This window comes from Trichomycterus rosablanca, chromosome 9, assembly GCF_030014385.1.
Source record: "Trichomycterus rosablanca isolate fTriRos1 chromosome 9, fTriRos1.hap1, whole genome shotgun sequence".
NCBI lineage: Eukaryota > Metazoa > Chordata > Actinopteri > Siluriformes > Trichomycteridae > Trichomycterus > Trichomycterus rosablanca.
This window is the reverse complement of record NC_085996.1, coordinates 11,573,562-11,600,213: the sequence shown is the minus strand read 5'-3', so window position 1 is coordinate 11,600,213 and position 26,652 is coordinate 11,573,562. Positions and strand designations below refer to the sequence as shown.

The 26,652-nt window shown below is 40.2% G+C and overlaps 1 protein-coding gene across 4 annotated transcripts in view; it reads right to left on the bottom strand.

Annotated features, from left to right (window-relative positions):
• Window positions 1-22,408, bottom strand: part of swt1 (SWT1 RNA endoribonuclease homolog) — a 38,115-nt gene extending 15,707 nt beyond the window's left edge. Inside the window, exons 1-15 of one of the 4 annotated variants that reach the window (XM_063001138.1) lie at window positions 22,375-22,408; window positions 20,587-20,673; window positions 19,885-19,949; window positions 16,984-18,559; window positions 15,892-15,948; window positions 14,740-14,869; window positions 13,735-13,836; window positions 13,029-13,217; window positions 11,465-11,558; window positions 11,208-11,371; window positions 10,316-10,485; window positions 9,762-9,900; window positions 6,940-7,088; window positions 6,550-6,692; window positions 5,036-5,179 (exon numbers count right to left, since the gene is read on the bottom strand). In XM_063001138.1, the coding sequence (XP_062857208.1) occupies window positions 5,036-5,179; window positions 6,550-6,692; window positions 6,940-7,088; window positions 9,762-9,900; window positions 10,316-10,485; window positions 11,208-11,371; window positions 11,465-11,558; window positions 13,029-13,217; window positions 13,735-13,836; window positions 14,740-14,869; window positions 15,892-15,948; window positions 16,984-18,559; window positions 19,885-19,949; window positions 20,587-20,664 (3,200 nt within the window). In that variant the 5' untranslated portion in view covers window positions 20,665-20,673; window positions 22,375-22,408. Of the gene's footprint in view, window positions 1-5,035; window positions 5,180-6,549; window positions 6,693-6,939; window positions 7,089-8,381; window positions 8,469-9,542; window positions 9,607-9,761; window positions 9,901-10,315; window positions 10,486-11,207; window positions 11,372-11,464; window positions 11,559-13,028; window positions 13,218-13,734; window positions 13,837-14,739; window positions 14,870-15,891; window positions 15,949-16,983; window positions 18,560-19,884; window positions 19,950-20,586; window positions 20,674-22,374 lie in introns of those variants that run through there. The other 3 variants (XM_063001139.1, XM_063001140.1, XM_063001141.1) reach the window with 3 other exon arrangements.
• Between the last annotated feature and the right edge of the window lie 4,244 nt (window positions 22,409-26,652).

Here is a 26,652-nt window from a genome sequence, read left to right as displayed (position 1 = left end):
AGAATAAATTTACACTGTTATATAAGCTGCACACAGACTACTTTTCATTGTGTCAAAGTGTCATTTTGTCAGTGTTGTCCCATGAAAAGATATACTTAAATATCTGCAGAAATGTGAGGGGTGTACTCACTTTTGTGATACACTGTACATGAACAACTTTTTTATGCTTCTTGAATTAAATCTGCCTTCCATGAAAAGAAATCAGCATAGGGTGACAGGTTGGGTTTTTTTTCAGATTTTGGCTGGAACTATTCATTTTTATTATATGCTGTCAAATTGACTCTGGTCACCAGCTCTAATCAATAATTCAATCATAATTTCTTATTAGGAATTAGGAGGCCATGCCTCACAGTTAAATGTTGTTTTAGATATTATACCATCAATGTATAACCTAAGCAATAAAAAAACAAGAGAGTTAATTTAGTCCTAAGCCAAAGCTGTGTGTGTTTCCATCATTTAGTCACGTGTAGTAAAAGAACTAGAACTTACTGTACTGAACTCTAACATATGTAATCACTAAATGCACGTCTGTGGTTGAAAGTCTTTGTTGGGTGGTGAAGGTCAGTTTATAACTCAGTAATAAAAATCTGCTACACAGAGAACACTGAGATAAGGAACTGAAAGGGTAATGAAATTGAAAACCGAGAGAGTAATGCTATAGCTGAGCGGGGAGGTGCATGATAAAAGAGTAGTATATAAAGAGCACATAGACAATAAGGTCTAGAGAGATGGAACAAAAGGTTTGGAGAACGCCGACATTAAGAAAGGAAAGCAATTTCTGAATTACACTTGCGTCCCTGTTAATGGAATGAAAGGACAGGAAGGCAGAGAGTGTTTGCCTGGTGAGTCATTACTGCTTCCAGCACATGAAAATGAGTCTAGCCATAACCATGGCAACGGAAACAAATTTGCCTCTACACCCCAGCCGGTCCTCAACAGCGCTCAATTCAAGGACAAAACCCAAAAATCAGTGAGTGTGTTAGAAGTACACCTGATATACAGTTAGTATTAAAGAACGGAACAGATATTCCTAAAACCATGATTTTCTCGATATCAAGAAGTGGGAACATATTTTTTTTATCTTCACAGTTGATGTGTTAGAAGCAGAAAAAATGGGCGTAAGGGTTTGAGTGAGTTTGACAAGGGGCAAACTGTGATGCCTAGATGACTGGGTCAGAGCATCTTCAAAATTGCAGCTCAGTATCTATCGAAAGTGGTCCAAGGAAGGAACAGTGGTAAACCGGTGACAGGGTCATGGGCAGCCAAGCCTCATTGATGCACGTGGGGAGCGAAGGCTGGCCCGTGTGCACCGATCCAACAGACGAGCTACTGTAGCTCAAATTACTTAAAAAGTTAATGCTGGTTCTGATAGAAAGGTGTCAGAATACACAGTACATCACGTTTGTTGTGTATGGGGCTGCATAGCCACAGACCAGTCTGGGTGCCCATGCTGACCCCTCTCCATCGCCGAAAGTGCCAACAATTGGCACGTGAGCATCGGTCTAGTGGAGTCCATGCCTCGACGGGTCAGGGCTGTTTTGGCAGTAAAATGGGGATCAACACAACATTAGGAAGGTGGTCATAATATGCCTGATCGGTGTACAGTGTATCACAAAAGTGAGTACACCCCTCACATTTCTGCAGATATTTAAGTATATCTTTTCATGGGACAACACTGACAAAATGACACTTTCACACAATGAAAAGTAGTCTGTGTGCAGCTTATATAACAGTGTAAATTTATTCTTCCCTCAAAATAACTCAATATACAGCCATTAATGTCTAAACCACCGGCAACAAAAGTGAGTACACCCCTAAGAGACTACACCCCTAAATGTCCAAATTGAGCACTGCTTGTCATTTTCCCTCCAAAATGTCATGTGATTTGTTAGTGTTACTAGGTCTCAGGTGTGCATAGGGAGCAGGTGTGTTCAATTTAGTAGTACAGCTCTCACACTCTCTCATACTGGTCACTGAAAGTTCCAACATGGCACCTCATGGCAAAGAACTCTCTGAGGATCTTAAAAGACGAATTGTTGTGCTACATGAAGATGGCCAAGGCTACAAGAAGATTGCCAACACCCTGAAACTGAGCTGCAGCACAGTGGCCAAGATCATCCAGCGTTTTAAAAGAGCAGGGTCCACTCAGAACAGACCTTGCGTTGGTCGTCCAAAGAAGCTGAGTGCACGTGCTCAGCGTCACATCCAACTGCTGTCTTTGAAAGATAGGCGCAGGAGTGCTGTCAGCATTGCTGCAGAGATTGAAAAGGTGGGTGGTCAGCCTGTCAGTGCTCAGACCATACGCCGCACACTACATCAAATTGGTCTGCATGGCTGTCACCCCAGAAGGAAGCCTCTTCTGAAGTCTCTACACAAGAAAGCCCGCAAACAGTTTGCTGAAGACATGTCAACAAAGGACATGGATTACTGGAACCATGTCCTATGGTCTGATGAGACCAAGATTAATTTATTTGGTTCAGATGGTCTCAAGCATGTGTGGCGGCAATCAGGTGAGGAGTACAAAGATAAGTGTGTCATGCCTACAGTCAAGCATGGTGGTGGGAATGCCATGGTCTGGGGCTGCATGAGTGCAGCAGGTGTTGGGGAGTTACATTTAATTGAGGGACACATGAACTCCAATATGTACTGTGAAATACTGAAGCAGAGCATGATCCCCTCCCTCCGGAAACTGGGTCGCAGGGCAGTGTTCCAGCATGATAATGACCCCAAACACACCTCTAAGATGACCACTGCTTTACTGAAGAGGCTGAGGGTAAAGGTGATGGACTGGCCAAGCATGTCTCCAGACCTAAACCCAATAGAACATCTTTGGGGCATCCTCAAGCGGAAGGTGGAGGAGCGCAAAGTCTCGAATATCCGCCAGCTCCGTGATGTCGTCATGGAGGAGTGGAAAAGCATTCCAGTGGCAACCTGTGAAGCTCTGGTAAACTCCATGCCCAGGAGAGTTAAGGCAGTTCTGGGAAATAATGGTGGCCACACAAAATATTGACACTTCAGGAACTTTCACTAAGGGGTGTACTCACTTTTGTTGCCGGTGGTTTAGACATTAATGGCTGTATATTGAGTTATTTTGAGGGAAGAATAAATTTACACTGTTATATAAGCTGCACACAGACTACTTTTCATTGTGTCAAAGTGTCATTTTGTCAGTGTTGTCCCATGAAAAGATATACTTAAATATCTGCAGAAATGTGAGGGGTGTACTCACTTTTGTGATACACTGTATATTTCTGGTAATATTATGGCACAATGTAAATAATAATAATAATAATAATAATAACAATAATAAAGCATTAAAATGGTTTGAATTTTGCTCCATGTACACACTGGTCAGTGACTGCCTAACCTAAATTGTTTAAAACCCACAATACACATCAAACAAAAGCAAGTCAACATAAACCTGCAGGGGACATGTCCTAATCCAATACATATCTTTATCCTTTTATACATTTCCTCTGGGCCTTCTAAACAGGTGACTAAATTTGGTAGTCAAATAAATACAAACATCAACTCCAGTGATTAATTTGCTGGTATTAAAAGTTAAATTGATTCAGTTATGTAGATGCAGATCATGATAGACAACAGCTTATGATTCTCCTGTTAGATTATGGCACAATGGAAAACAAGATAAAATAACTGTATTTAATGACCTCGGGTATTTATCTACCGGCTGTTTAAAGTTCAGTAAAATGTATACGTGCATTCAGCCACATGCACACGCCCAAACTCAGGTGACCTTGCAATAATAATCAGGTACTGAGATGTTTAGCAATGCCTAACCAGGTCCTCTGCTTTGTCCTCTAGGCTACTGTGACACACGGATAAGAAAATATTCCAGCAGCTATATAACCAGAGTCATATACCTGTCTGAAATACTAAAGGTAGACTAAAAGCATTCAGTCATGAATCTTAAATATTATAAGAGCACAAGAATGCAACGGCTAGCTCACATGCTCCGACTGAAGTAAACTTCAAAGAAAATGTGCACACATCTTGACTTGGTGCCAGTCACTTCCAGTAGTCAGGACAAGCTTTTGCGAGGGTAGTGATAACATCTTAACAACAGGATCAACAACAACAGGCTTTATAATTGCGGAAGGCAACAATAAAACAGGGTTACGATAACAGGGTAAAAAGAAAGAAAACAACAAGCAGGACTACATGCTGACGGCATGTCAAGGTGTAATATTTGTCTGTTTTGTTGTACTTTTACTTGTTTACTTATTTTTTTATTTCAAAAAGAGAATTTTGAATATAAAAGGAGGATCCATCAAGGGCTTAGTATGAAAGCCAATATGGGTCATGGCTCACCACTTGCTAGAACAGAAGCTTCAACCAGAACATAAACAAACTAAACAAACTCTTTTACCATCTAAACAAACTCTTTTACCATCTACCATACATAATAGTATGAACAGATTCATAATACTGTCATGCTACTGTGATCAATACAGCCACATGGGTTTGGGAGTACTTAACACAATTGGATGCTGCATAAAGAAATGCAACTTGAAACTCTATTACACACAGAAAGCCAAACATAAATGTAGAAACACCACCAAGCACCAAGCTCTCTGGACCTGAGCTCCCCTAAAACAAACCAAAATATATTAGAAACATGTCTTTTGGTCAGATGAGTCCACGTGTCAGATTGTTTTAGGGTGTGCAATATTTTCCCAGAAAGTCCATGGTTATTTAGGCAAGGCAATGCCAGGCCTAATTCTGCACACACTAGAACAGTGTGGCTTTGTAGATTCTGAGTGTGTGCTTGTATGGCCTGATGAGAATGTCAATCAAAAATAAAAAAAATACACTTGTAAAACTGCAACAATTAGTGTCCAAACTGAGTTGCAGGGGACAATCACAGATTATTTTTGTTGAATTTTTCAAATGATCTGGACTCTTCTGGAAACAGGATTTCTACTTACTGTGCATATATCTTTAATTTGACACACAATGTCTGTTGACCTTTTATTTAAATTTACAAATGAATAACATAATAACGTTCGGGTACCTCTGAAAAGCTTCAAGCAACTGCCCGAGAGCAGCAGAGAGCCTGTGGAGGCAGTTAAGGGCATCCTGAGGAGGGCAAGTGTGAAGGTGCTGCACAGAATCTTCTGAGCCAGGAGAGAAGTGTAATGCTGTGAACAGGGCTGAGCTGAGAAAGGAAAAGAGAGAGACAGGAACACCACAAAAATTTCCTAATCATTATTACAAATATTAGTTAGCAGATAATTGTTTAAAAACTGGTTTATCTGGTTTTAATTTATAAAGCAGTTTAAGCTAAATGCCACCCTTTTTGAATTAGGGTTTTCTGATGTGCTGTGGTTACAATTTATTTATTTACTTTTCATTTATGTACTGTATGTATGTATTAGCATTTTAACCTACATAGGTAGGAAAGCAGTTTGAAAAACTGTTGTCACTTAACACAGTCGGCCGCAGCATCAACATACTTCAAAACTCAAGCAATTTAAAACTATTATGGTTATTGTAAATCACACTTCAATTTTACGCAAAAACACAGTAGAGTTCTCTGGGCGTGAGCTCATCTCACATGGACCAAAATTCAGAAAAACAGATGTCAAGTTCTCCATGCAAAAGGTGAAAAGGACTATCCAGACTATTTTTAGCAAAATGTATCATTGATATCATTGATTTAGCAAGAATTTCAGGCCTTATTAGTCATGTGCTACAACAGCCAGCAGTCTAGATCTGTCTCCTAATGAAAGTGGTGCATTATGAACAGTGATGGCTTAGTTACCTTGAAAAAGTAATCTGATTACTGATTACTGATTACTCCTTTAAAAAGTAACTTAGTTACTTTTAAAATCAAGTAATCCATAAAGTAACTAAGTTAGATTACTTTATGGTGGCCATGGCAACCACTGGCCACCCCCGTGCTCCGCCCCTGCCAAGAAGAAAGCAAAAATATCTTTTCACTAAGGAAAGTGACAAAAATAGTAACGCACAGTAACTTGGATAAGTAACTTTAATCTGATTACTGGATTGGAAATAGTAACGCGTTAGATTACTCGTTACTGAAAAATGTGGTCAGATTAGAGTAACGCGTTACTAAGTAACGCGTTACAGACCATCAGTGATTATGAAGATGTGAAACACACAACGACGGCTACAGATTGTTGAGCAGCAAAAACATGTTGCAGTTTTGCTACTGGAAATCAATATCGAAAGTTCCCAAACAATTGTGTAATTGTGTGTGTAAATAATAGGAAAGGTGATGGTACACAGTGGTGCAGCAGTGTTGTTGGGATGTTAATGCCATCACAGTGCTGAGAATGGCCCACCACTTAAACATCATCTGGTCAATGTGGGCTTTTAAAGGTCATTTTTGATTGATAAATAGAATGGGGGACAACAAAGTGTACAGTCAGTAATTGTATACTTCATTAGTTGGTTCATTAAGTTGGTGTACTTTTCAAGTTTTGTACATTTTGCAAATGTAATTTTTAGTCACTGCCCCATTTACTAATGTTGTTAAATGTTGTCCCTATTTTAACCTCTCACCTGACGTTGCACACATTATTCCAGATATTCTCGAACAAAGCCCACACTTCTTGATGGGAAGCCTGTGGAGGTGGTGCGACATCCTCGACAGCCTCCGCCATCAGTGTATCACCATCAGTGTCCTCCGCTGGCGTCTGCTGAAGCTAAAACAAACACAAATACACTCTGTTAGCTTCTGTATTTGCACTTATTTGCAAAGCTAATATGTTTAGCCACAGACATGTTTCCAGCAAGAGTAAACACCCAAGGGCAAATCTGAAAAGTTCATGGAACAGTTTTCTCTCGCCCAGGTTGGAAAGAAGAAAAAAACTGTGCCAGTACAAGACCGGATCAGTGGAAGTCAGCAGCACATAAGTGTGAGTACGTGTGTGGTTGTGTGTTCATACAAACCTGAGCTTGTAGCCTTTGATGTAAAGACTTGAGACAAGACAGGGTTGAGTGTACATGGCCTCTGTATGCAGATCTGCTACTCAGTGCTGTAAGCAGGTCTTCAGCAGCACACACAGCCAACAGAATAGAACTGCAATCCACTGACTCATCTAGACACACACACACACACACAACACTTCAGACCTTTGGTAATACACTGTGCTCATCTTGGATTTGACTGAGTACTCAGTGTTCAGAGAAAAAGGTCATGAATTCACAGTGTGTTGAATCAGAGGCTGTTAAGATGCCGGATGTGTGAAAATTTAAAATCAGCATTTTTAATACTGACTTTGAGCTCCCCAAAATTTTCAGTTTGTAAGTATAGCTCATGTGGGTTAAAAGACAAATTGCACCTTACAACAAATCAATCGACCAAGGTGGTGTTGGTTTAACAATTTAGATGCTGGACTATTAATGAAAATGCTTTAATCAAAGAGTTTTATTTACGGCTTCGCTGCCTAAGCATCAGTTGTTTTGGATAGTAAGTGGCTCAGTGGTACGGGTATTGGAAAGCTGAGGGAGGGTCGAAGATTCATGCCACAACACTGGACCCTTGAGCAAGGCCATTAACTCACATTGAGAACTGTATTGTTTTGACAGTATAACACATTAGCAAGTCTGAATGACAACACTAAAAGAACAATTCCACCTTAAATTAATGACTTCAATATTTGTCAGTAATAAATAACAAGGATTTTTACATTTACAGCGTTTAGCAGACGGATTCTCTCCCTAAAAACTCACAAGTGTGACCAAATAGAACCCAAGCAGTTAAAGAATAGGGCCCAACAGAAGCAAATTGGCAAAAAACCTTCTGATTACTAGTCCAGTACCCTAGTTGCTGAATTACCACTGTCCTCCACTATTCATTTATTCAAATAAAATACTTCATTATTTATTATTGCTTCAACATATTTACTTTTAATTGTTTTATACATTGCTCACAGTGCCACATTTTGAGAAGAGTTTGTCCTAGTTGAAGGCTTTAATGCAAACAAACACCCAGCACATGTACCCACCTATGTATACTCACATAAAAAAATATGTGTTATTTTACGAAGTTTATTAATAACTGCTGCTCAGGCGGCGCAGCGGTAAAGTACGCTAGTGCACCAGAGTTGGGGTTTTCAATACATCGTATTGAATCTCAGCTTTGCCTTCCGACTGGGCTGGGCGGCTGCATGAACAACGATTTGGCTGTTAGGGTTAGGGGGTAAAAAGTCAGATCATAGGTCCTCATAACTGGTGCAACTACGGCCCCTGCTGGCTGACTGATGGCGCCTGCACAGGGCTGAGGAATAATGCTGATGGGGGTGTGTCCCTCCATACACAGTGCCCGTCGGTGTATGAACTCGCCTCGTGCAGGTGAAAAATGCAGTCTGTACTGACTGTACGTGCTGGAAGGGGCGTATGTCAGTTGAGAGGCGTCTTCAGTCAGCGGTGAAAGGTCGAATCAGTATAGAGGGCGCAATCAGGGTAATTGGACACGACTAGATTATGGGGAGAAAATTGGGGGAAAAAAGTGGGAAAAATAGAAAATGTTAAGTTTATTAATAATTTCTTTCCATCTAATGCATTGCTAACATGATCTCTAATTTTCTTTTATTGTACAGTTTTTTTGTGAACTAGTCTGTATGTTCAAGTAGAAAACAGTAAGAATTATCTGTGTATTTTCAGGCAAAAAAATCTCAAATGAGAAAAGTTAACTTACTAACTATAAACAGTGAGTGGGCTGAGCAGACAATAAGAGAAAAAATGGAAAGTAAAGAGACTATGTAGTTGTTCTCCTACTAAAAGCACTGTATGCACACACATACATTTGTGGAGGTCAAACAAAGACATCCCACCCTCATATACTCAAGAGTTTGGGCACAGTGACGGGGGAGCAGTACTTTTCCACTCCTCCACAAACTTATACAAAGCACTTCTTGCTTTTCCATGTCAGCCTCCCTCCCTGGCTTACTTTTCCTTTGGCAACCAGCCTGGGCTCTTGGCCAAGGAATAAAGGAAGGTAAGCACAGTCAAGTTTTCACAGCACTGACAGACAAGACCAGGTCAAAGCACGTATACACACAGCAGATGTTTCCTCATTTATTTGATTTTAAATGAGGTAATTAGCCTATGCTAATAGAATGGCAGTGCCAGAGATTAAGTGTGTTTACATGAACACAATCAGATTAGATGAGTATTTACCTATAACATTTATATGAGTAAGTCAGTAATCTGATTTGTCAATGTGAAGACCTGTAGAAAAGTGGAATTAACAATTCCGCTTTTTAAAACATCTGGTTTGCTCAGTCTGCATTATCAAAAAGGGTGTTATGTAAAAAAACAATCGAAGATGCCAATATAAAAATATATTTCAATATTATTTTTTTAATATATATATTTTATGCATTTTTCTCCCATTTTCTCCCAATTTAGTGTAGTCAATTTGTCTTCCGCTGCTGGGGATCCTCGATTTTTTGTAGTTGAGGAGGGTATATTGCTGCTCACACCTCCTCCAACCCACACGCAGCCCTTAACAGAACCATTTTCCTTCCATGCACTCTGCACAGGCGCCTCTATCCGCCAATGAGGGTCCTTACACAGCTTTTGAAGACGCCCACACATTCCGGTCATCCCTCCCTGCAGGCAATGGCAATTATAGAGTGCTTTCTACACCTTATATACCTATCAAGGCAGCAAACGTGACGTCCTTTATAAGCTACGCTATGAAGTAGGACAATGATTGTTCTAATGACCCATTTTTCAGATCACATGAAACATAAAAACAAACACACCTGTCTTAAAACAACTGCTGAGCGTCTCAACACAACCGAGCAGAGTTCTCTTTATGATGTTCCCAAATACTGCGATCCAGTGCTTCTTAAAACACTGCAGCAGACCCTCCAGAGTCCATGGAGGCTTCACGTACACTATCTACAACACACACAAAGAACATAAAAAGCATTAGTAAACAGAAAAAAAAACATTAAATGCATACTAATGCAGCAGCAGAACTTCAGCTACCCACTTAAAGTGCCCCTAAATAAATGCTAGTGTCTGCAGGAAAGATTTAATTCCCACCATGCAATTTAGTGGTCGTTTTTGGCTGAGGATAGTTGCAGGCTATTAGAAATCCATTCCACTTTCTGCAGGGTAAAACAAAGCACTGGTAGGACAAGTTGAAAAAATTTTCAAATAAAATTGGCCAATTTATTTTGTTCTATTTAGAATGATAGAAAGCAGTTATTTTATTTTCCAATTTATTGTCTGATAACGAAGAACTTATGTTCTTCAAGAGAAAAAATAAAACAAAGCAAGCATTAAGATATTCAATATATTTAGACTACACCTCTGTCCACAGTTCTCCAAACGCAGCCTTCATCTCTTCCTCCAGTACCGCAGCCAGAGAACTCCGCAAACTGCTCTCCAGCATGGACACACATTCACTCAGTTCTCGCTCTTTGACAGCTGACTTCCTCCTGTTCACCTCTTCCTCCTCATTTGCCCTTCTCGACCTTTCTGCAGAGTCATAAAATCAAAATTCAAGTGTCTATTTAAGTAGATGTGGTTTATTCAGAGTATTGCATTACATTTTGAATAAAAATCATCCTATACTAATAAAAAAATCTAATACACCCTAGTCAAATAACAACATTAATTTCTGCCTATTCCTCTTGGCAAACCATGTCCAATTTCCCCAGGTTACAAGGTCCCTCTAATGGACTTGCAGTTTCAACAAAAAAACAGCCTTGAAAAACATCATACAGTTATTTTGGCTGATATGTTGTGTGGCTGACGAGATTAAATCCCCTCCAATATATCTTGACACATTTGTTTTATTTATTTTCCTTGAACGTGACGTGTAATGTTCCAGTACAAGTACAAACTAGTACAAATGAGTCATGTGTACCAAGAGCAGCTACCATATGCTTAACATTTAATATATCGCTTACCATGCACAGTTATGAAATAGGCACTGCCATGCATATTTAGGGGTTAATTGTTTGGCTGATCTGTGTATTCTGTGTTCTGTTAGCCACTGTATGTTTTTAGACCTTGATAGTTGTAGTTTATTTTCTGTGTATGTTTTCAGAGCATCACGGCAACCAGTTCAGAAGATTATGATGCAACACTGCCACCTAAGAGTGCAGCTTTGTTTTTCTTTCCTGTGCTTACTAAGCAATTTTTATCGAAACAAAGTATTACCACACATATATTACACCAAGGCATTTTAGATTCACCATTCTGGCCTTCCTTGACAGGGGTAACAAATGGAGAAGCATCAGAAGAGCTGTAGCTGTAGTTGAAGTGTGCAGGGTTCACTTCAGCCTGCTGCTGTAAGTCTGCTTTACTCAGGGTCTTCACTCCACTCAGCAGAGCTTTACTGCACAGGTTCTTGTCATTACTACAGCCACAAAAAGAAAATGTGATAAAAAAAAGAGAGATCAGCTTGTTAGAGACCTTTTGTTAATATTTGGAACTTTGAGTCCATGCTTACGTGCACAGGATGAGAGCGCCATCTGGATACAACTTCTGATACTGCAGGCAGCATTGCAGCACTCGGTCATCATTATTGGCAGTGTTCAGGCCATCTACAGGAACATATTTCAGGTATTAAGAAACTACAGAAACTCTCAGCAGGTGAGCACATAAATCCTGAGTAAATGATTGGAAAAACATAGTGTGTTCTGATGCTCTGGGCAGGGGTAGTGCATGATTCAGTGACGCAATTAACATCCTGCTGTGCTGTCATGGCATCTACTTTAGTGCTGAGCAAGCAACTGGATCAAGATGGTATGTGAAAATGATCTGACTGACTTTGAGAAAGGCTTATTCTATTAGGACCCCACAGATTTCACAGCAGTCATTAAATAACACTTATAAATTAAATTATAGAAGCAATGGAAGCTACAGTACACAGCACAGCCTACCTTAATGGTTGAATGTAAACATACAACATCCAGTGATGGTGCGAGGCTCCTTCTCAAATACTTATTTTGACCCACAGCCTCCACAGGGGCTGTGGGGGCTCACAGAATTGGTCAGGAGTTTTCCAAACTCAGTTACCTGAGTAGTGTTTTTACCTGCTTTAGACTCCGACATCTTGGACATTTTGACTAATCGATTGCTAACTAAAATGCCGTAGGATTTTAGGAAACTTAAGGCACTAGAATGCTACGTGAATTAAAAATGTTAACTCGCTAAACACAAACCTTATATTTTGAATTTCACAGCAAATTGCATATTACACAGGGGTAAACGGCTAGGTAGGGCCTTATTTATTACTGAGGCACAAATGGCAAGAGATTTAGATCTATAGAAGATATTGATCAGCAAACAGGGTGAAAACTGACCCCTCATTACCACCATCCACACCGATCAATAAGAGGTGAAAAATGTGATAGTCATGTGAGTCATCCTTTACTGTAATTCCTTCATCACCTTTCTGATCACTAGTCCAGTAATCACAACCAATGAGCTACTACTGGTCGATTTACTACCCCCACTTCATGAAATGTACATTTTTTAAATACAATATAAAAAAGCACATAGTAGATCAAAATAGTAGAAGGTTAAGATAGATATAGATAGAGTTCGAGGAGTGTATATTGCTGCTCGCGCCTCTTCCGATGCGTGCACAGTCCTTACAGACCTCTTCTTTTCACCTATGCTCACTGCACAGGCTCCTTGGTCTGCTAACTAGGGTCCTTGCACCCTACCCACTTAGTCTGGTTATTTGTCCCACCCAGAAGACTCTGTGGCCAATTTTGTCTGCTGCAGGCACTGCCAGCTGTGCCCGCTAGATGGCGCCCAGCTGACCGGTAGCAGATCTGAGATTCGAATCGGGGTGTTCAGAATCTCAGTGCTGGTGTGCTGAGATTCCAGACTGCTCCATCCAGGAATCGAACCGAGGACCTTCTTGCTGTGAGGCGACTGTGCTATCCAGACAGTGCTACCCACACCTGCTCAGCCTGTGGTGTAACAACTTGTGGTATGTAACTGTAAGAAATGTTGAAACCACTAGATTATGGTATTGTAGCAGGACTAGCAGAGACACTTACAGGCAGCCTGGGAGGCTAGCTGCATAGACTGGCCTAAGAGACGTGGCTCCTGGTTCTTTAGACAGTTGTAGATGTAGTCGACGGCCGGCCGAGCTTTGCGCTCCACATCCTTGGACAGTTTTCCACTCTTCAAAGAGTCCAGCTCCTGCAGAACCACCCAGGGGACCAGCAGTTTTGGAAATCCTAGCGCTGCAGATCAAACAAGAGGACATCACATAAAGTTACTTAATCATGTAAAAGTGAAAAGCACGATTTAGGGACATATTATCATTTCTTCAAGTCAAACACTGTTTAAAGGAAACAGGAGGCAGCTACTTAAGTCTTACTGTGTCAATCACTGTTCTAGGGACCACAAGTGGGTCGCGAAAGGCCCTCTAGTTATCCATAGACCTAAATCTATTCAATTATTATAGCAATTTAAAAACAGGCATTATTTTTATTGTGCGTTTTATTTGAAATAATTTCCATTTGAGGTCGTGGAAATGATACAATCAAGTTTGTGTGAAATTGAGTAAAAACTAATTTGTGGCATGTATTCTCTTAGTTGCCAGTTTATTAAGTACACCTTTACTGAACTTAAACACATTACACACGTACACACTGATAGGAAACTCAGGTTAGCTATCCAAAAATTCTAGAATTGACTGTATATACGTAATACCATAAGTACATAAAGTAGTGAACCATGTGCCCTGTGGCCTCCTACCTCCAAGTCCATGGGACCTTATCTTCTTTACAAAGTCCAGGTGACTAAGCAGAACGTTGGTATCAAGAACTATGAGGACGTCTCTCTGGCACGGCTCCTGACCTGGAATGTCAACCACACAAAACACAACAGTCTTATAAATTAGGTTCTGCATGTTCATACTCACATTAATTGATGTAGATTTGTATCAGATTTCAGTACCACGTATAAAAGTGGCCCAAATCAGAATTTAAAATGTCAGATTAGGGTACGGTGCTCAGGTGGCACAGCAGTAAAACATGCTAGCACACCAGACATCTCAAACTCATACAGTCAAATCTCAGCTCTGCTACCAGTAGGTTGGGCGCCTACACGAACAACGATTGGCTTGTTGTTCAGGGAGGGTGCCTTATAACTGATGCAATTATGACCTCTGCTGGCTGATTGATGCCGCCAGCACAGAGACAGGGGATGATGGGATCAGGGTGTAACTCTCCGTGCACAAAGCTGATCCACATAAGAACTCGCCTCCTGCACGTGAAAAGATGTGTCAGAGGGGGTGTGTTGGTCACGGCTTTCCTCAGTCAGAGTGGAGGTCAACATCAGTAGAGGGGAAGCGATATGCAATTGGGTAATTGGATACGACTAAATTGGGAGAAAACTGCAACAACAACAAAAAAGTCAGATTAGGGGGCGCTCTAATGGCACAGTAAGCTTACATGCTAGCCCACCACTGCTAAGATCTTAGCTCTTGGGTTTAAATGCAAGGTGCTATAGAACAGGCCAAGCATTCAAACAGGCACAATTAATAGTGGTGTGTTTGTTGGGTTCTTAGCACATCATCTCAGTGCTGGGAGGGCTTTCTGTGAGAATCTGCCACTGGTAGGTGAAAAGATGTGGCTGGATACGTGTAGTGGTCAGTTTTAAACAGACAAATCTGGGTCACTCATGAAAAAACAGATATGATTTGGACCACTTTTACCAGCAGTGTAAAGCTTCATATAACTTAGTCAAGTGGAACATTACTGAATGTAACAGTGGTGCCCTCTTCTGGTGGATCCACATCCATGCCGGTAAGCTCTCCATAGCTCTCCACTACATTCACCTGCAGTTGTCTGTTAGTGCGCGCCTGGTGCAACTCCTCAACCAGCTGCATCTACAGATGTAACACAGATGTTTACACTCAACACTGCACATAAAGCCTGTGTTTCAGATAGCATGCTCATACTAAACCCTGCCCAAAACAGTATGTACATACAAGTGACAAACAGAAAACACTAAATAAATGATTAGAAAAACAGGTGTGCAGATGCAGAGGGTGGCACTTCGTTGGCATGGTTTGGGTCCACTGTTGGGTCCAAGAGATTTTCTGACAAAACCCCTAATCAATATGATAGAAGATCATGAAACAACTTTCCTGTATGACAATGCAGTAACCCATAGGGCAAAAGAGGTAATTATATTAGGTAGTTATATGCTATGGCATTCACGGTCGCCAGATCTGAAACTGATTAAACACATATAGGAGACGTGGACTAAGGTGTTAAGACTATCTACCATCACCCTCAATAAACCAGTTAATAGAAAACTTGTTTGGTAAACTGATGTTTCATTGTTCCAGTACAGTTCCAGAGACTTAAACCAGACCTAAACCAAGGTCCGGTAAAGATGTTCTGGTTGCTTATGGTGGCCAATCGTCTCACTAACACACTGTACTAACACTAACACATACTGTGTTTTCACTCTGCTTTGTCAACCATATGCAGTAGTATGTGTAAATAAGTATGTCTTGTAGGCCAAGGTTTCTCAAGCTCATTTTACTGGTTCCAGTGGGTCTTATGCCAAATTAAATACTGTAGTACTGTATTTATACTGTATTTCTACTGTAGTAATACTGCAGTAATAAATAAATAATTTTTTTTATGTGTTTATGTTTACCCAAGAGTAATTAGATCAGTAAGTAAACTTTTCTGGGATTGTGGGGAAGGGGATGCTTAATAGTAACACAATTTAATAAACGCCTGGTTATTTAAATTCATTAAAATATGTTATCCTGTTGTAAAGTCCAAATACTTTTGGCTATAGTTGTGTGATTTACAGTATTTACTGGTATGAAGTAATACTATGACTATAAAGTCATTCACAAGTCTTCACCAAATGACTCACTCTGTTACTCACCTCCTGGTCATCATCAGTATTTTCCGTGGGCTCAGCAGAAATGGTCTGATGACTAACCTGAAAAATAACGTTTTGATTTAGACTTCACATAAATATTTTAAGGCCGAGATTTTGTATTTTTTACAGTTAACAATACAAACATTCAAGGTGCTCAGGTGGCACAGCGGTAAAAACACGCTAACACATTATAGCACACCAAAGCTGGCATCTCAAACTTGTCGATTTGAATGTCAGCTCTGCTACCGGCAGGCTGGGTGCCTACACGAACAACGTTTTGCCGGTTTGCAAGGAGAGTGCCAGAGGGGATTCCTCATAACTGATGCAATTACGACCTCTGCTGGCTGAATGATGGCGCCTGCACAGAGATGGGGGATAATGGGATCAGGGTGTGTCTCTCCGGACACAAAGGTAAAGGTGAAAAGATGCAGTCGGGTACTGCACACATGTTGGAGGGGGCGTGTGTTAGGCACGGCTCTCCTCAATTAGAGTGGAGGTCAAGATCAGTAGAGAGGAAGCGTAATGCAATCGAGTAATTGGATATGACTAGATTGGGAGGAAAACTTTGTACCCTCTGTACCCCTAATGTACTCAATTATCTGAGACACTTGCCATGCCTGAACTTTACTTGTTTAGGTTTGTACTAGAGCTACAAGGGTAATAAAGCAAAGCAAGCATGTAGCAACCATGTTACCATGTTAGCACGGTAGAAAGTTGTAGCCTAGCGGTTAAGGTACTGGATTAGTAATCGAAAGGTCGTTGGTTCAAGCCCCACCACTACCAGGTTGCCACTATTGGGCCCTTGAGCAAGGCTCTTAACCCTCAATTGCTTAGACAATATACTGTCACAGTATATGCTAAATGGATGTGTAAATCGAGTCAGTAATGAAAACATTATAAAATTGAATTCAATTGTCATTTATTCAAGACTGCTGGGGTGGTGCAGCAGTCTAATAAGCTAAACTGACAAGCCTACAAATGCCGTCGTAGCACAACCTTTGGCCATAATAATTCTACTTTGTTATTCTACTTTTACCTATACAGTAAAAAATAAAAGGTGGCCCTTATATGCCATCATAAAATATAAAAACGTACATGTTTTACCACAGGTGGAGTTTTGCTTGGAGAGCTTGTGTCTTTTGTTTCTCTGTCATGTAGTAACTTATCTTCTGGTAAGCAGAAAGGTTTTTGAGGAGCGGAGTAAAGAGGAACCTGAGAAGAAACTTTAGGAGGTCTTTGTACAGTCGGCTGAGGGACAGCCTTGGAAGACGGAGATTGTTTCTTTGCGGAAACAAGCGACGCATGTTTACCAATAAAGGAAGGTTTTTTCTCAGCAAGGGCTGCGTCCCAAATTTCTGTCCGTGCCTTTAAAACACTAAGCTTCTTTGGAATTTTGAAAGTAATTGGAAGACCAAGTTTGGATGAGGTTTTGGCTTTGAGGGTTGAATGCAGTGCAGGCTCATGCTGTACTTTATGACCACCTTGATGTGAAACGTTTGGTGTAACTTCAGATGCTGGAGGTTTGCTGACCACAGGAGGCTCTTTGGATAAGCTTTCGGTCCATGTTTTCTCATCACTTTTGAATTTCCATTCCGAGACGTGATCTTCACCTGACTTCTTGGACTTTTTCACCTCTAGCTCCTTTCCATCTTGGCATTTCCATTCAGAGACATGATCTTCACCTGACTTCTTAGACTTTTTCACCTCCAGCTCCTTTCCATCTTGGCATTTCCATTCAGAGACGTGATCTTCACCTGACTTCTTGGACTTTTTCACCTCTAGCTCCCTTCCATCGTGGCATTTCCATTCCGAGATGTGATCTTCACCTGACTTCTTAGACTTTTTCGCCTCCAGCTCCTTTCCATCTTGGCATTTCCATTCAGAGACGTGATCTTCACCTGACTTCTTAGACTTTTTCGCCTCCAGCTCCTTTCCATCTTGGCATTTCCATTCAGAGACGTTATCTTCACCTGACTTCTTAGACTTTTTCACCTCTAGCTCCTCTCCATCTTGGCATTTCCATTCAGAGACATGATCTTCACCTGACTTCTTAGACTTTTTCACCTCCAGCTCCTTTCCATCCTGGCATTTCCATTCCGAGACATGATCTTCACCTGACTTCTTGGACTTTTTCACCTCTAGCTCCTCTCCATCCTGGCATTTCCATTCCGAGACGTGATCTTCACCTGACTTCTTAGACTTTCTCACTTCCAACTCCTTTCCATCTTGGCACAGCTTGTCAGACTTTTTGTGTGTGCCACCATCAGCCCGTTCCTGTCTGGAATGGCGCTTTGGTACAGGGTAATCATCCTCCTGCTTGGAGGACCTTCTCTTCAGGAGCTTCTTCCTTTGTTCCTCAGTGAGAGACCAGTCTTGGCTGCTTTTTGGATGGGACTGTTTTGGAGCAGGCCTTCTCGTTTCAATCACTTCCTCTGAGTGTTTGCTTACAGTTTCGGAAACAGGCTTGGATTTTGGAGCTTGGCTACTGGAGCTGCTGCTTGAGGTCTTCCTTGTGGATGAGGAATGATGTTTAGATGAAGAGTGTTTCCCTGAGTCATGTGATGCTCCATCACTGTCCCGAGAGAACTTCTGTTTCTTTTCATCTGACTGTTTGTGTTTAAATGTCTTGACGCTATCTTCTCTTGGAGACCGAGGGCTGCCAGTGCTCCGTCTATGGACATACAAACTAACTTCAATGACAAGCAAACCAGAAAAAAGCTAGACAATTATGACATCAACACAAAACATCACTCCGTTTCAATTAGAGATTTAGTTTGTTGCTGATAAGCTCAGCTGAAATGAAAACACATGTACAGTTGATTTCATTTTGATCAACCATTATATCCTAGTCAGCGTTGTGGCGGGTCCAATTTCATGGTGTACACTGGGTGCAAGGCAGGAATACCCTGGAGAGGTAGACAATTCATTCCAAAGCTTCGCCATTCACTTCTCAGATATAGCCGATCATGTCTGTGTAGACCAATAGCGTAATCCACCACTGTGATACCTGAGCACCTCAACCACTTTAGTTTTTACATTTACATTAACAGCATTAAGCGGACGCTTAACATTTGAGCAATTGAGGGTTAAGGGCCTTGTTCAGGGGTCCAACTTGGCGGTGGGGCTTGAACCAGCAACCTTTTGATTACTAGTCCAGTACCGTAACCACTGAGCTATCACTGCCTTTGGTTTCTGTTATAGTATGTTATAATATATGTTTGGTACATATATACTGTATATATATATATATATATATACGTATATATATATATATATATATGGGCATCTACACCGATATGATTGGATATGTCTGAGTGCTAGGGCCAAACAGATTAGCTTACAGAAGGTGCTCTTGTCAGTGCACTCTCAGTGCTGGTCCCAAACCTGGATAAATAAAAAGGCTTGCCTCAGAAAAGGCATCTGGAGTAAAACTGTGCCAAATCGAATATACGGACCAGCTAAATATAAAAGCAGCCGGACTAAAAAGATTCAATTCATATTTTATTTATTTATGTATTTGACACAGTACCTATATTATGAGGCTTCCACCTTCATACGTTACTGTGGGTATGACGTTTTTTTGGATCTTTTTTCTATATACATAAACAGCCAAGTTATTGCCATATGCTATTCCAAAAGTGTTCTGATTTGTCTTAATGCTTGTGTGCAACTATAAAAGATAGATCTTTGTATTTTTTAGCAGAAGAGCATTGCTTAGAATCAGTGTAAAGGACGTTCCTCCTGCTTTTCAAATGACTGCTATTTTTTTCTCGTCCCTTTCCTGATGTTAGTCTGAGAGTAGGATTTGACCTTGCAAATTCTTCAACAAGCTGTACTGAAAAGGATGTTTACTTTGGTTTGCTGTGGCTCCGTAGCTTTCTGTTTTTCTAAGTGTTATAACGTTTTCACCTCCAATGGAGATCAGTGACTGGGCAAGGTGACAGAACCATATCTTCATGCCTTGCCACTTGTGTTAATATCATATGTGATTCTTACCTGTGAGCATGATTATGCTTGCTTTTGCTCTTAGAACTGCCAGATCTCTTTGGGTCATCTTCTTCCTAAAGCAACAATAACACAAAAATACAATAAAATGACTTGCAACAAAAACACTATGCTCAGTGGATTCAAAATATATTCAGACCCATTATTCAACACAGCAATTAGAGCTTCACACTTTACCCACTGGGATCTGGGCAGTTTATTACATTCATCATGGTAGAGCCTCTCTAGCTCTGTCAAGTCTAATTGAGAGTGTTTGTAAATTGCAATCTTCAGGCCTCTTTACACATGTTCAATGGGGTGTAAGCCAGGGCTTTAGTTGTGCCCCTTAAGAATATTCAGAGACTTGCCAAAAAGCCACATCAGTGTTTTTTTTTTTTTTTTTATCTGTAGACTTCAGTTTATTGTCATGCTAACAGGTGAACTATCACCTAATCAGAGTTTTCTTTGGCAAACTGTTGCTGTTTTTGGCTGCTTTTATCCAGTCTGTCTGATCCAGACACTGAAAATGTCTAAAAACAGCCCTATATGGTGGCACCATGTTTACAGTATGGTTGATATTAGCCAGGTAAAAGTTCAACTTTATTTCTAACAAACTCAAATCCATAACACAAAGTGTGCAAAAAGTTTGAATAAAGGGTTTGAATAGTTTCTGAATCCAAAGAATATAGAACATGCAGATGTTTTTCACTTTACCTGATCTTCACAAGAGGATGTGGATGGTCTTTCTTTCTTTAGTTCTTTCTTGTGCTTCATTGACTTTTTTTTGGTCATCGTCGCTGTCTGCAAGGACACAGAAAAATGTTTAAAATGGATCTGACAGAGATCTACACCAAAGAACAAAAACAGAAAAAAATATTACCAGATAAAAATAAAAAAACTTTGAGATAAAATTCATAAAAAGTATTGTACAAATTATTTACTTATGCTAGCACTACACAAAAAGATCCTTTTACAAATCAAAAGGTTTTTACAAATCATAAAACATTCTGGTCACGGGAGCAGACTGAGGAACTAGAAGTGTGTAGAGTTTTTATATTTTTATATAGTTTTTTGTACCAATGATTAATAATCTCTTTTAGTTTTTAATTAATTTTAGTTTTTTATATAACTTTATATAGCATTATTTATTGGTCTCTAATGAAATATTTTGTTATCAGGCAACCTTGACACTGCTGCCTCCCCACAATCCTCAGTAGCTTCTTCATTTCTCACACTATTGTTTATTGTTTCATCAAAGGTTTTATTTAAAAAAAATAAGTTAAAACAACCACTTAGGTGGCGCAGCGGTAAAACACGCTAGCACACCAGAGCTGACATTTCAAACTCGTCGGTTCGAAACTCAGCTCTGCCATCCGGCTGGGCTGGGCGCCTACATAAGCAACGATTGCCTGTTGTTCATACAGGGTGGGAAGCCGGATAGGGACCTCATAACTGATGCAATTACGACCTCTGCTGGCTGAGTGATGGTGCCTGCACAGAGTCGAGGAATAAAGCTTTGATCAGTGTGTGGCTCCCCGTACACAAAGCTGATCCACATATGAACTCGCCTCGTGCAGGTGAAAAGATGCAGTCGGCTACTGTGCACTCTCCTCAATCAGGAGTGGAGATCAGCATCAGTACAGAGGAAGCGTAATGCAATCAGGTATTCAGATAAAAAAAAATTAAAATACTCACCACTACACAAAAAGATCCAAAAGTTCTGATGTCAGAAGCAGACTGAGATACTAAAACTGAGGAACTAAAGAGTTTTAATATTTTTTGTTATCATTTTTTACATCAGTGAATTTTTATTTTATTTTAGAAATTTTCTTCAGTTTTCTGTACCAATGTTTAATAATTTCATTTAGTTTTAATGAATTTGTTCACTTTTTACAGCATTATTTATTGGTCTCTAATGAAATATTTTGTTATCAGGCAACCTTGACACTGCTGCCTCCCCACATTCCTCAGTAGCTGCTTCATTTCTTACACGACTGTTTATGGTTTCAACAAAGGTTTTATAGACAAAAAAATAAGGTAAAATATTCCACAATATAACACTTTTTAAAAAGTGGTTGAATGAGCCACTTTCTGCAAAACCATACAGCTAAATCATATGAATGGGGATGTGATTTAATACACTAATGAAACTGATAGCTCACCTCAGTTCACCTACTGCTGTAAGCTCACCAGAATTAAACTTAAAAACTAAAAACTGTGAAAGTCAGTAATAATAATAAAAATGTGTAAATAAAATGTTAATAATTGTGCAGCTCTGCTGTAGAGCAGTGAAGTCAGACTGCTGCAGCTGAATGCTACACTACATACACTCCACAAATAAACATTATTATTATTGTTAACTGCACTATAGCACATAAAGTATTAAATAAATGAGCAAATTTCCTTTTTACAAGTCGATATAAAACAAATAACTGCTGTTAATAAAATAGTTTGACCAACTAAAGTTCTTATTTTGACACCAAAACAAACATGAACACTCACCGCTGTGTCAGCTCAAGGCTTTACTCATTCTTCTTCTTCACTTGTTGTTAATAGAAACTCATTACATGGATCATTACTGCCACCTAGTGATGTAGCGAGTGACTCCGAAGCTCCGATACTAAGCAGTGGTTTTAAAACAGTGCATCGATGCTTGATTCGTAACATAACCGCATTCACGTGACCAGTGACGTCTCAAGCTTCGTTCTGTACCGAATCATGTGACTGCATTGCCCCACACATACAGTATATACACTATATTGCCAATAGTGATGGGAATTTCGGCTCCTTTTAGAGAGCCGGTTCTTTTGGCTCGGCTCACTAAAAAGAGCCGGCTCTTTCGGCTCCCAAGTGGCTCCTTAGATTTTTTTGTTGCTTAAATTAATTTATTAATAAATTACATGTAAAATGAATTACTAATGTAAAAAACATTGTATTAAATGTTTATTATTTAAATTGCTTTATTTATATACTCAACATGGAACAGAGTGCTCCAACAATAAATTATAAAATACAAAAACAAAGACCCATCTCAATTAGACAAAAAGGTCTGATTGTGTATATTATTTGTACGTTTGCATCTAAAGTGGGACAGCATGGTGGCTAAGTGGTTGGCACTGTCGCCTCACGGCAAGAAGGTCCTGGGTTCGATCCCCAGGTGAAGAGCCCATGTCCTTTCTGTGTGGAGTTTGCATGTCTTTCCCGTGTCCGCGTGGGTTTCCTCCGGGTGCTCCGGTTTCCTCCCACAGTCCAAAGACGTGCAAGTGAGGTGAATGTTCCTGTCATGAATGTAACCAAAGTGTAAAACGTGACGTTAAAATCCTAATAAACAAAACAAAATAAACAAGCATCTAGAGTGAAACAACACAACATCAATGAAGAATCACTCAACAAAATATAAATGAAAATGTGCAAAACAAAAAAAAATCCAGGTGAAAGCATCCAGGTGACAGTGTTTGTAAGTATTTAGTGAAGATTGGCATTCAGAAAAACCAAGGAGCTCATCTTTGATGGGTTGATCCTGTTTCTCCTTTCTGTTATGATCTGCCCTGTTAAAATAGATTCTCTCTGAGGGGACAGATACACAGTCTATGTGCCATCGCATGTGTAAGATGTGGGTAGACTGAACACTTGGTCTCCCACCAGCTCAGTGGGTCTGAACTTCTCTGTAAAAGGGGCTTCTCGTGTCCAAACTTTACTATGTTTCCTCACCTTTCCAGTGTGTAATGTCTGGCTGTGTAAAGCACTGAGTTCTCTCTCTCTCTCTCTCTCTCTCTCTCTCTCTCTCTCTCTTGTTCGTGTGCTCACTGTGTGTGTGTGTGTGTGTGTGTAGCCCCTCCCCTCCTGCTCAGTGTAAACACAAACGCCACCACGTATCTTGACCAATCACATGCGAATTTGACAAAAAAAAAAAAAATGAATTCAGGTGTTCCAATCACTTCCATGGCCACAGGTGTACAGACATCCCAAGTTGCAAAAACTCATTTCAGGGAGGTACCCCCGGACCCGGCCCTCGACCTCAAGTGCACTAGTTGGTGAATTAGACAATTGGTTATGTTCCCTACACAGTGCACTAGATTGTATATCAGATCACGGATTTATGTTCCCTACATAGTGCACTAGATAGTGTATTAGATAACGCATTCATGTTCACTACACAGCGCACTAGAAAGTACAATGTTGCGTAATTTGAATGAACAATTTGTGTCAGCTTTTGTAATACCTGTTGTATCTGATGAATCTTTTCTAGATAATTGATCAGGTCTACACACTCATATTATAATTAAGAGGTTTATTGAAAAGTTGCAAAGAAATCAGCTCTCCTCAGGCTCTCAGGCTGCAGCGTTCTGAGTCTTCACCCCTAGCAGGAAGATGAAGCACAGACCCCGTATTGTGCGTTCCATCAGTTTTTATACTCTTGGCAAAACGCCCTTTGCTCGCGAAGTGACACATACCTCTAGTCTTAATCAATTTTTCGCTGAGCTGTCGTTTCGCCAAAATATAGGGGGTGTGTGTGTGCAGCTGAGCGCAGCAGTTTCAGAGAGTAGGATGTGCCGAAAACAGAGAAGTTTTATGCTCTCACACCCTTTATATGGAGTTGTTCTGTACCAAGTGTTGTTATAGGGATTTTTATCAAGCACATACCATAGAATGTTTTCATTATATGGGTAAGATCTTGTGTGTGTGTAGATGAACTCAAGATAACCTAATGACTGTTAACAACTAAGTGTGTGTGTTAGACCCTGTTTTCTGAGCTTAGAGGAACTGAATGGATAAGTGTAGGTAATTTTGAAATGGTTTTGCATGCAAGTTCCAGACAGCAGTCAACAGATGAGGAACACCAAGATGCAGTCACTACGGCACAGATGCTTCCCTGTTCCTCTTTATGAACTGTGAAACCAACGGCTCCAAGACACGATTTTGAGTGGTCAGGATGAAGACACCACTCACTTCTTCCTCCTTCTCTTAATAAAAGGCTGCACATGCCATAGATCAATGGACTTCAGCAGAGCTTTGTGCACAGAAGTACCCCTGGGCTCAGAATACCTTTACCAATTGCTTATACTTATGTTTGAATAAACTTTGTCATGTTTAGTTGAATCCTAGTGTCTAATCTTTCCTTCAATTCAGAACACGATAACAACTAGATGATGATTTGTGTTCCTTACATAGTGCACTAGATAGTGTATTACATAATTAATTATGTTCCCTACATAGTGCACTAAATTGTATATCAGAGAACGGATTTATGTTCCCTACATAGTGCACTAGACAGTATATTAGACAGTTGATTTATGTTCCCTACACAGTGCACTAGATTGTATATCAGATAATGGATTTATGTTCCCTACATAGTGCACTAGACAGTATATTAGACAATTGATTTATGTTATATTAGACAACTGACTGTGAGCCAGGCCTTCTCGTTCAACATCAGTGTCTGACCTCACAAATGCGCTTCTGGAAGAATGGTCAAAAATTCCCGTAAACACACTCCTAAACCTTGTGGAAAGCCTTCCCAGAAGTTGAAGCTGTTATAGTTATAGCCATCACTACTGCCACCTATCAACTACACTACGCTTCAACAGGCTCAAATTCCATATTCCTTTAGCCCGGTGTTACAGTGACCCTGACCAGGATTGTAATATTACTGTAATTCACGCAGTCTAAGAAACTGCCACCTATTAATTATCAACTAAACTACATTGTAGCTGCAACTTTTATTCCTTATTGCTTTCACCCAGTTACTGTGACCCTGACCAGGAGGAAGCAGTAAAGATAAAAAAAGGGTTTATTACAAGTGACATGCATTATTTATCTTAAATTTGCATGTGTACCTTTCACTAACTTGTCCCCTGCAATATCTCCATGAACCCCCATCCACACCAGGGGCACGCCTTCACTTGTCATCAGTTTCTCATAAAGAGTTACAAGATTAACTTTATTTATTTATTAGGATTTTAATGTCATGTTTTGACATTTGGTTACATCCATGACAGGAACGGTAGTTACTCATTACACAAGGTTCATCAGTTCACAAGGTTATATCAAACACAGTCATGGACAATTTTGTATCTCCAATTTACCTCACTTGCACGTCTTTGGACTGTGGGAGGAAACCAGAGCTCCCAGAAGAAACCCACGCGGACACGGGGAGAACATGCAAACGGCACACAGAAAGGACCCAGACCGACCCACCTGGGGATCGAACCCAGGACCTTTTTGCTGTGAGGCAACCGTATCGACCACAAGATGAACATAAAGAAAAGGAACAATATAATAAGCAATAATAATAAGCAATAAACTACACTGCAATCATCTCTATACTTACCAACACTTTCATTTTACCAATGGTTTATTATTCTTGAATGCATCACCATTTTGTGTCCATTCAGTTAAATATAAGTTTTATATAAACAATTTTATGTCTGTTAGCGATGGGCATGACTAAAACACCCTGAGCTCGATTATTAGTTAGGGTGTTTATATACTAAACACTATAATTTGTACTAATTTAGGATGGGTGGGAGTTTTACAGTCATTCTTGTCACTTTAGGAGACACCAAGCATGTCTAAGTGACCACATGATAGCAGAGAATGCAGTGCAGAGGTGTTGATAGCAGATTCAAATTCCCATTTTCCACCCAACAGTTACCCAGTGTTGTGTGTGGGTGAGAGTGACCAGTTTTTCCATCCAGGTTTATCCAAACTACACATGCACACCATGATTCATATGGTCACTCTGAAAGGTTGTCTCTCACCGGTCCTGTCATAACTCTG